Raw genomic sequence first — 11,508 nt, forward strand, 5'->3', positions numbered from 1 at the left:
TTCAAAATTGCATATATATGTTCCCAGAATTTCATCACGGAGTCCACTTGGCGAAATAAATCACGCTCACTGACCTGATCGGCGATTCACCGAGTGCCCCTTCCATCACCTTCTTGACTTGGCTTTTTTGCCTTTATTTGTTGAAAATTTAGGTGATCAAGGTCGGGCACGCCGACCTTAACGGCGACGGTCCAAGAACTCATTTTCTCGCCTTTTTGGCTTGCTTTTTCACCAGTTACGCTGTAGCTTTTGGCAGGCTAAATTGGCATCGCTGAACACTTCCCCAAATCACAGAAATACCCATCCAATCACCAAGTTGATCTTGTCCATGGGCTGGCTTGTTGGAACTTTTGGAGAACTGAAGGTCCACTCGGTGACTCACTGAGTGGCTTTGGCGAGTACCAACCTTGCTTCCCTTCAACTTCTTCCATTTTTTCGCTCTTTTTTTCCCGGTATTGCCCTTTTCTTGATCTTTTACCTTCATTGTTATAAATTAACATTTAAATATTACTTACGAGCATAAAATGGACATTGAGGACACTAAATCGGTAAGTATTAAGCCCTAAATAAGTCAAAATCCCCGACTCATCAACACCCCCAACCAGTGGCGAACCCAGGATTTTCGTTCAGGGGGTTCGAAAAATAAAAGTATAAACGTGTAAATATGCCAACAAAATAAAATTTCAAGGAAGTAGTAGTATATAGTTTATAGGTACAAAAAGTTAGTTTCGTTACAAGAAATCCGAAACTAACATGAGTGATTACAGTGAAACAAAAAGTTAGCCATTTACAATATGTCAATCTAGAACTAGGATGCTAAGTAGAGCAAAAAATGGAGCTAACTAGAACAAAAAAAATTAGCACTTCTAATGTCTCACTCTAGGACTAGAGTGCTAACTACAAACTCCAAAAAGAGGTCAGTGCTAATACTTCTCAATCATGTTTACAATACTATTCGACGAGGTTTCATTGCTTGAAAAGACAAAATAATATCATCCGTTGAAACATCCTTAAACACATCCTTCTCCATAAAAGGAACCATGCAACCGCTCAAGAAGTCATCATTCATTCGACTTCGGAACTCATTCTTAATAAATTTCATTCCCGAAAAAGCTCTTTCAACGGATGCAGTGGCAACTGGCAGAAGCAAAAGGAATTTCACCAAACGAAATACAAGAGGATAACATGAATATTTTTTTGTCTGAACCAATCTTTTTGAAAGATCACAAAGCCCATGTAAATCAGAGAACCTTTTATCGATATCACAGACATCAATAATGTAATTTGCTAGTTGATTCTCAAGTGCACACATGCTTAAGTTCATCAAAGTCATCAGGATATAATTCAGCCATTCTCATTATTTTCTGGATATCAAAACTTGAAAATGAGTCTACCGGATTCAAACAAGCAACTCCATAAAGCAACTCGGTTGTTACCTCATCAAAATGATCATTGAGTTCTTGCAATTGCCAATCAATTATTTTACAAAATACTTCAACACGATAATGATGGAAAATAGTATAATCAACAGATTTACGCCGTGATTTTCCAGAATTAACATACGACTCAAAAATGAGGCACCACAATATTATACTTGATACAAAATGCAGAAACCTCAACAACAAATAAATCCCATCTTTCATTTTCCCTCAACTCTTGTACCTTCTTTTGGCCACTTTAACAAGTAGCATGGCATTTGCAATGTCTTGCCCCTTTTTTTGTAAACATGTACTAAGATCATTAGTAATTCCTAAAACTTCTTTCATCAAATGCAACATGAATGCAACCTCATAAGTTTGAGCAATTCTGATATATCCTGTTGCCCTAGATCTTTCATCCATAGAATGTGCAATTTCAACAATATTATCAAGAATGTCCATAATTGTACCAAACTTGAGAATAAAACAATTAAAAGATTTGAAGTGAGATCCCCAACGAGTATCGCAAGCTCTAGAAATACCAACTTCTTGATGCAAGCCTCTACCCGTTTTAAACTCACCCATATCAAAAGCTTCTTGATTTTTTTTTTTTGAGATTCTCGATAATCATCCATACGTTTATAAGAAGCCGCCAAAACATTAAAAATATTTGAAACCAAATGAACAAGTTCTCCAACTTGAAGACATCTTTTAGAAACACCAACAAGAGTTAATTGAAGTTGATGAGCAGAACAATGTATGGAATAAGCCGATCTACTTTCTTTCTTAATCAACATCTTAAGGCCATTGATATCACCTTGCATATTACTTGCTCCATCATAGCATTGTCCACGCACATAAGATATACTCAAGGAATGTTGAGAAAATAAATTGACAATTGCTTCTTTTAGAGATAAAGCACTAGTATTTTTAACATGAACAATGTCAAGAAGTCTCTTCATCACAAATCCTCTTCTATCAACATATCGTAAAACAACCGCCATTTGCTCCTTGCATGAAACATCAAAAGATTCATCAACCAATTAGGAAAAATAATCACCATTTAGTTCCTTTATGATGCCCTTAATTGTTTCAATCTTGCAAGTAATTACAATATCTTTTTGAATTTTTGGACAAGTCATTTGGTCATTTTGAGGAGCATTTTCAATACAAACTTACGAACTTCATCACACTTTGGGGCATAAAATGAAAGAATCTCAAGAAAATTACCTCTGTTAGGTGAAAATTTAGATTCATCATGACCTCGAAATGCCAAGCCTTGTTTCACAAGAAGTCTTACTACATCAATTGAAGCTGCTAAGAGGATCTGATACCCGTGCTTATCTTGATTAAATTGTTTCTCAAATGAAGCATGTATGAATTGTTGTTGTCGCATTAGATCTTCACATTTTCTTTTTACTGATTGTGAATGCTAGTATGTCCACCAACATGTGTTTGCAAACTAGCTTTTTTATGCCAACTTCTAAACCCCACACTCGAAAATGTTTCACCTCCGCCTTGAAGATTGTTATTTTGCTTGAATAAATAACAATACAAACAAAATGCTACATCTTTACTTATACTATACTCTAACCAATCAGGAAATTCATCAAACCATTTATGATTAAAACGACGCACATCTCCAGAAATGTTTGTTTGTGGAAACTCTCTGATTTGAGTTCTTTCACCTGGATCAGGCTTTAAAGAACTTGAATCAAATTCTTGAGAAGAGTGTGATGGTACTTCCAAATGATTAACATTTTCTTCCCGGTTAGGTTGATTCTGAGTAATAGAACTTGAATTTGATACTTTAAAAAAGTACTTCTCCATTGACTATGGATCTATACAAAATAGTTAATTGTTAAATGCATTAAAGATAACTTTTTACAAATTACATTAGATATTACCATCAAAATTCAAATGGTTCATCAATCTAGTTACGACTATCAAAGAAAGAATAGAAAAAAACAATCAAAAAAATTTCACAATTTAAAATGAAGTTAGTCAATATTCAATCAAGAAAGATGAACTTTTCAAGAAAATTGAGAGAAAAGCTTACCTTGGAGAAAAGACAAACAATCAACCCTTTTAATTTTAGCTTTGAGCCTCCACTTCAGATAATCAGAGATACTACAAGTCTACAACCTTAAAAAATAAAGACCCATTTAATTTCTTGAAAATTGAAAGAAAAGAAGAAGAAGAGAAAAAGGCTTTTACCTTTTAAGCAATAAGCATGAGTTTTGATTTTTCACTTCGAATTGAATGTGAGATTCAAGCATGGAGTATCAGTATGAAACAATCAACAATACCATATTATGGGAGATGATTTTAATATTTGAGTTTTGAGTTGGGGAAGAACAAGAAAGTGATTTAGGGATTTGAAAAGTGAAAAAGTTATTAGCTTTTAGGAATGGGAGTATGGGAGTTGGGACCCTTGAAATTTTTTGGGTTTAACACCACATTTTAGCACGTTTTATTAAAAAAAAACATTAAAATCAGAACTGGAACAAAAAAAAGACTGAAAGTAAAAAACTAAAAAATAAAATGCTAACCCAGGGATTCGATCCCTAGACGTTAGGCTTAACTTTGAAGGGAGCTGCCATTGGGCTATCTCCTTCACCTTGTCATTGAGGGGGTTCAAAATATATATATTCACATAAATCCAGAAAATTCACCTTATATATACAGTGTAATTTTTTTTTGAGGGGGTTTGGGTGAACCCCCTGGGCAACACGTGGGTCCGCCCCTGCCCCCAACTTCAACTTTTGCTTATCCTCAAGTAAAACACAAGATCAATCAGTTCAACATAGATGTCTACAAATAGTGCTACTTGTCACTCCACATGAATGCACACGAGGTTCAATCTAACCATGCAATGTTCAATTGTGCACTACAAGTTTCAAACTGTGACTAGTCATCATCAAATAGAGGTCAAGCTCACAATGGTTGTATCAAATGCAAATTCAAGCTCAACAAAAGTATTTGAATGCCCTCACATAAAGAAGGATTCCATTCCCACCCACAATTCATCAAAATTTAAGAATTAAGGAATCAAAATCCACTCTTACACTCTCAATGATAAACACATGTATGATTCTACCCATAGGCTTGCCCGTATTTTCAAATCGACATGACATTCAACTCAATCAAGATCACTAAGGTCTTTCAAGGCTTGTAATAGGACTGAGGGTAAATATATGATCATTTTGGCTTAGTGACATCTACCTTCAAGAAGCCTGGCTTGCATTTCACTTCTTCTACTTTTCTTTCGCTCTTTTTTATTTTCACAATCCACCCTAAGTTCTTTTAAGCATGACTCATTAGACACCTCTTTTCGTTTATCCATGCACAAGATTCATTGCAACATTCTCTTTCAATCTTTTTCTTGTTTTGCTTTTCTTCTCTTTTTTTATATGGAGGGATTCCATCTTTTTCAACACAACCCTCAAGGATATTTTTTTTTACAAACTTCTTGACTTTCCTCATTTTTCACCACACCCCAACTTAGGTTTTTGGCCTAAGTTTACTATTCAAACAAATCAATGAATCATGAAGGTTTTAGGTGGGGAGGAAAGAGGTCAAATGTGTTCATGTTTCATCCAAAGAAAATGTTAGGGTCATATGGTGCCAAGCTAGGTTCACACACTTACAAGGTGTTCACAAAGAGGTATAATAGCAATTTGGTTCACTCTCCAAAGTTTGTGCCTAAGATCACTTCTTTCATTCACCAATGTTAATCAATTGGATCAACTGGGCAAGGTCTAGGTATCAGTAAGCACATATTTATAGTCAATCTTTCCACACACAACATTCAACACAATCATCAATCAAAGATTCTACAAATTTAGCTTGCGTGCAACGATCATCGCTAGACTCACTAAAATAATCGTCTAGTCTCAATGAGATGCTAAAAGTTCACTCATAACTTATGCAAATCAAATTTTGCCTCATTGGAATTGCACAAACATATCATTCAATTAGGAGAACTATTAAAGTCATCGGTATTGATCGCAACCGATACTCAAATATTCAAGAGAACAAACATATTCCCAAACACTAAAGTCAAGAGCCAAATTTTAATTCGGAACAAAAACAAGCAGTCAAAAAGATAGGCATCCAAAACATGATAAATACAACCCAATGGGGTAGGCATGAAGATATCTCACCCTGCCAAACAAAACCTTATATTGTCCTTAATGCAAATATAACGAATGTAGTTAACAAGACAAGCAAGTAAGGATTGCTGAATGAAAAAATTAGAGTAGGAGAGAGTTTTCACTTCATGCCCAATCAATGAGTAGTTTCGAGGCACGCGAACCATTCCGCAAATCATTGAGCTGGAGTGGGCTCGTTGAACTTTCTAGAAAGATTATCTTCCAGTTTGAGTAAAAAGGCGAGGTCAGTCGGGCTCCCCGACTGGTTCCGCAGTGCGCCAAAATTTCATCCATCTCGTTGAAGTATTCAAAACATGTCCCAAAGTCGGCCTTAAAATGGGCTATATGTTTGGGCGAGCAAAAGGCCTGATTGGCGATGTGCCAGAAGGGTCAGTTCACAGCCCATTTGTCATTATGTCAGAAATGAGGATTTTAACCTACACATTCAACAAACACTATTCAATAATTACTAAAACTTGGGTTGCCTTCCAAGAAGAGCCTTATTTAACATAGTGGCACGACGTGGAAATGCTCTCTAGCATCTTTCAAAAACACCACTTTGATTACTGAGACATCAAGACATTCGGTAAATTACAGTTTCAAGAGTTTCCCATTTACTTTAAATGCTGATCCTTCTTTGATTTCAACCTCAATTGACCCATTTGTTAACACTCAAGTGACTTTAAATGAGCCTAACCACTTTGATTTGAGTTTACCCAAAAAAAGTCTCAAAGGAGAGTTAAAAAGCAAAACAAGATTGCGAATTGAAACTCTCGTTGGAGGATTTTTGCATCATGCCATTTCTTCATTTTCTCCTTATAAAAAGTGAACTCCCATACGGCCTCATCTGAAACTATTCCAATTCATAAAGTTGATTGACTCTACCTTTCAAAGCATCCCCCAATTCAAGTTTAAAGTTTTCAATATCCATAGTTCCTTGTGTTCAAGCTTGATTAGCAGGTGACAAGTCTTTCCAAATAAAAATTTGTATGGTGACTGATGAGTCTGGGATTTCGAGTCATTTATAACTTGTTATTCATAGTATTAGTGTCCTCGATGCCTATTTTGTGCTCTAAACTGATGTTTTAATGATAATTTGAAAATATAAAGTCAAAAGAGCAAGGCAAGGACAGTACTGGGCAAAAAAAGCAAAAAAGATGAAAAAAATTGAAGATAGTAAAAGCTGAGAATCATGAAAGCCACTCGGCGACTCGCTTAGTGGCACTTTAGTTCACCTAAAGTTTCAGACTGCTAGCCCTAGGGAGAAACCAACTTGGCAATGGATTTGGACCTTTGACAAACCGTCGAACGGATCGGCGACACAAACTTGGATCGCCTAATGATACATGGTCTAAGGGATGAAGAGCCAAGGCAAACCGGTGATGGAATGAATCCATTGACGTATCACCAACTTTGTCAGTGATGCTCAACTAACTTCGCCGAGTGATCTTGAATGCAAAAATTTGAGAACGTATAACTTGAATTTTAAAAAAAAGCAGAAACAAGAATGTAGTCATTTCATGAGTAATTATGCCATTGTTGGACATTGATCTTTCATTTGAGACTTTGTTTTACTCACATTAAGGAGTTTTCTAGTAGATTTTAAGTTGGGTTGTTGATATTAAGCATTTTGGATCATTGTAAGACTCTGATTACCATACCCAGATTATGGAGAACGTAATTGGTACTGATTTCTTACTTTTTATGATGTGTGGCTAAAATCACTATTCTTGGGGTGTGATTATGTGATTAATTGTCTTAATTAGCTTATGGGTGTTAGTATTTAATGATTTAATCGATGTTCTAAAGTGGGTTCAGTTGGTAATTGGGTTTTAAGTTACAAATTATAGTTGCAAATGCAGTTCTAATTTAGTGTTCTATGCTTGCTTGAGAAAGAGGTTTTAGAACTAAGATTACCCATTGATGATTATAGTAATTGGGTTGTCATGGGTTCAAATTGAGAGAGTGAATCTTAATCCGATTCTACCTATGTAGCTCGAGAGAGTAGATGAATTGAGGTTTTGGGTTGTTTATAGTATGATGCTTGTTGAGGTTCGAGAGAACTCACTTGATTCATGGTATTTAATCGAGATATTGCTGTTACACTTAAATTCTAGCCTACCCACTAAGATTCAACAAACTTTGATAATTGTTAATCACTGATGAATCCACAAATTGGACTCATTCAGGGCTATATTTTAATAGAAATTGTGTCCTCAAATGCTTATTTTATCTTAATATTTGATGAAAACCCTTAAGTTTTAGGTATTTAAAGCTTTAAGGAGAGCATGGATACTACGTCGTAAAAAGGAACGAAAAGGCTGAAAAGATCAAAGAAATGAAGTCCTGAGGATCGCCGAGTCCACTTAACGAGTCGCCGAAGGGTCTTACTTTGCCTTTTGTTCCAGTGTGCTGAGCCTTGAAGAAAAGGATCAAGTCGGCGGAAAAAGGGAGCAGTCGGCGCTTCGCCGAGCAGTTCCACGAAGCAGTACCATGCCGCACAATAACCCAGAGCATGACAATGCTGAAGGCTAGTACAAGACGACGATGAATTACACCAAAGGGCGAATTGCCGAGTTCATCGGTGATTTCGACTAATGACGCCGAATGATTTGCTGCAGCACAAATCTCTGATAACTATAAATACAAGTTAGAGTTTTAGTTTTAGTGTGGAACAATTATTATAATTTTCACTTAGAGAATAGTAATTTTGGATATTTTTGCTTTAAGTTTGAGAGGGTTTTGAAGACTTGAAGAAAAATAGGGTTTCATCTCCAAGGATTTGGACTTGGGTCTCTTGGATTCTTCATTCTTGGCCTGTAACAAGACTTAAATCTTCATACCCATTTGAATGCAAACTCAGTTAGGTATAAATTTCTATCTCTTGATATGTGGCTAAAAACCCCAATTCTTGGGGTATGATTTAGCATATATGGGTTAAGATAATTGTTGGGTCTTGCTTGCTGATTGTACATTCGTAGTTCAAATGTGATTTTATTTAGTGGTTGTGGATGAATTTAATGAATTTGTAGTTGCAAATATAAGTTTATTTATGTGTTTTCGGCTTGCTCGATAGATAGGTCGTAAAACTAAGACTACTAAATTGATGGCCAGTGTGAGTGGGTCGACATGAGGTTCCCATATCCACACACTCAACTCGAGAGAGTGAGTGGGTTAAGGCATAGGCTGGTCTTCATGCAGCAAATGGGTGTCCGAGAGGAACACATTTGAAACGGGGTAAGTTGCTCGAGAGAGAGCTTTTCTCTTTTAAAGTCTAGCCTAGTTACAAATACTCAATGAATTTACTATCAAAAGCAGGTACCCAATGATTTAATCTATCCCGTATTCCTATCACATCCCAAGAATCCCATCTCCATACTTGCATTTTTCCTTATTTTCACTGATTTAGTTGTTTCTTGCTTACAAACCCCTATTTGATACTTGACACTTGTGTTACCCTTTTTAATTTGTTATGTTTTCATTCGCCAAAGTTTTTAGATACGATTAGCTATAGGACCTTCGCACTTAACCACTAATTCTCACGCCCACTCCCTTGGGAATGATCCCAACCCTTGGTTGGGTTATTATACTATTGCAAGACCGTATACACTTGCATCAGAAGTTATGTCCTTGATTACGCAAACATCAAAATAGCGCCGCTGCTGGGGAGTGGTGTTACGTGAATTTTTTTAGTTTAAGTCAAATTCTGCTTTCAATAGTCATAGTTTACTAACCTTATTTTTAGTTTTGTTTTCCTTTGAATTTGTTGATGTAGGTACGTACCCTAAGCATGGCTGGGGGAAATGGTGACAACTTGGCTGAGACGAGCCAAGAAGTCGAGAGGAACTTCGAGTTAACCGCACTGGTAACTCAACTGAACGAGTTGTCCACGAAAATAATAGAGGTGGAAAACCAGTGCAAGAGGTAAGGGAGGTGCATACCTCCTCACGAGAGGAAGCAGTCTAGAGACTGGGAGAACAATCATGTCGAGGACATACTTCAAATCATTCTCCAAAAGATCACCGAACAAGATCGAATGTTGGAAGAGATGACGGAGAGTATTGAAATGTTGAATCAAATGGTTGGCTCTCACTCTAGATCGATCTAGTTGATCAGGACACTCCTGAATTATGCGGTGCCTCCTATTCACTCAAACAAACTATTGGGGTTACCTAGTAGCACTAGGGCCAACCCAACTAATGAGGAGTGAATAAAGACTCGCGTCGTGCCACGACGTTAAATAAGGCGCTTCTTGGGAGGCAAACAAAGGTTCTAAATGCTTTATTTTGCTTTTAGAAATAATGGTGTGTTGATTGTGCAAGTTTAAATGCGCGAAGTGTTCAGAGAATGCATATTGGTGAGAAAATGGTCAGTCGACGGATCGCCGAAGAGGTATGAGAGCTCGACTCGACCCGCCATTTGGCTCAATTCAAGGTTGATTCAGAGCCTGTAAAACTCGAGGGACTTACGAAGTAGTTAGATGTGTCACCAACCATGTCGGCGACCTCGATACAGATCGCCGTCTTGACCCCCAAGAAACTGAAAAGAACCTTATTAATAGAAGGGCAAGTGATCACTCGGCGAATCGGTGAGTGAGTTGGCGAGTGAGACTAACGTCGCCGAACAGTCACGAACTGGATGGTTTATAATGGCCAAGAAACTTCAAATTTGAAATTCTTCACTTTCCCTTGCTCTTAAGCCTTCTAAATTCACGCTAAGGTAGTATTTTCCTTTTTTATCCCTTTACTAGCATTTTAGTTTATTGATTTGTCCTCGGAGTTGGAATACTCTGCCGCCTAGCTTTTCAATAACAATTTAATCGACATCAAATGTTGATTCCCGAACCCCGAGTGTATTGTTGATAACTTTGAACTCATTTGCAGTAATAGTATCTTATTGATGTGTGCTGGGACTCTTTGGTAGGATTAGAGTCCTTAATTGAAAGAAATCTTGCCCGTATGGTTTGACTGTCAAATGTCGTAACCTTTATGATTTTTAATGAGTTGGTCATTATTGCGTATTGTTATATTGATTGGGTGAAGTCTGAGTAGCCCACGTTTGTGCTAAAATGTCAAAAATTTCTCAATGATAGAGCGGGTGATGCCGCTCTTAAGAGCAAATATAATCAAATGGCCAAATGCGGCAAATCCGGGAGAAATCTGAGTATCCCGGGGTAAAGGGTAGTATGGGTCTGGCTTGAATTCCATGAGTGCATGCTTTGATTTGATTTTCGGGGGTTGCGGGATTGAATTTGAGAAGGGTCAAAAATAGGCACGTTGGGTCGATTGATGAGCTAAGTTGAGCTCGCCGAACGACTCGGAGGTTCTCCTAATGTCCCTATCTCGTTGATGATTTGGCGCCTTGATTGATTTTTGTTTCAGTATTTTTTGGTGAGAAGTCTGAGGGCGCCGAAAGCACTCAGCGAATCGTCGAAAGTATTCTTATCGCCCTTTATCTACATCCCTGGAACCCTCATGCACTGTAACTCTTGGCGGACAAATCCATGCTCGCTGAAAGTAGTCGGCGATTCACCGAAAGGAACTTACCATCGCCGACTTGTCTTAATTGTTAAGCCAATCCCTTCGGCGAGCTCGACTCAGCTCGCCAAAGAGGCTTGGCGACTCACCAATTGGATTGGCGAGTCTGTCTGCAATAACTTTTCTGTGCTTGCATTTGAGTTTCTTCTCGATCTTTTGCAGATATGGTACGCACCAATCTAACCGAGCCATCTCAGAAAAAGGCAAAGGGAATTACTATAAATGAAGGAGGATCATGTCCTTCATAGAAAAGAAAGCAAGCTCTCCCACTGGGAGATAAAGGCAAACGAAAAAAACATATAGCAAAGAAATGTGCAGCTATTGAGCCAGATTTCTCTGAACCAGAGGATGAACAACCTCTAATTAACCAAAGGGATGCGCTCCGGGCCAGATCTCAGT

The 11,508-nt window shown here is 37.5% G+C and overlaps 1 protein-coding gene across 1 annotated transcript; it reads right to left on the minus strand.

The window, feature by feature from the left end:
• Positions 1-235: 235 nt before the first annotated feature.
• Positions 236-2,422, minus strand: LOC125827768 (uncharacterized). The gene is made up of 4 exons (XM_049507097.1): positions 2,000-2,422; positions 1,663-1,892; positions 953-1,313; positions 236-478 (listed from the first exon to the last, which is right to left on the minus strand). The coding sequence occupies exons 1-4, from the start codon at positions 2,420-2,422 to the stop codon at positions 236-238; spliced, it is 1,257 nt and encodes a 418-aa protein (XP_049363054.1).
• Positions 2,423-11,508: the final 9,086 nt, after the last annotated feature.

Source organism: Solanum verrucosum, unplaced genomic scaffold, assembly GCF_900185275.1.
Source record: "Solanum verrucosum unplaced genomic scaffold, falcon-dt-bn FXZP01000292.1, whole genome shotgun sequence".
Classification (NCBI taxonomy): Eukaryota; Viridiplantae; Streptophyta; class Magnoliopsida; order Solanales; family Solanaceae; genus Solanum; species Solanum verrucosum.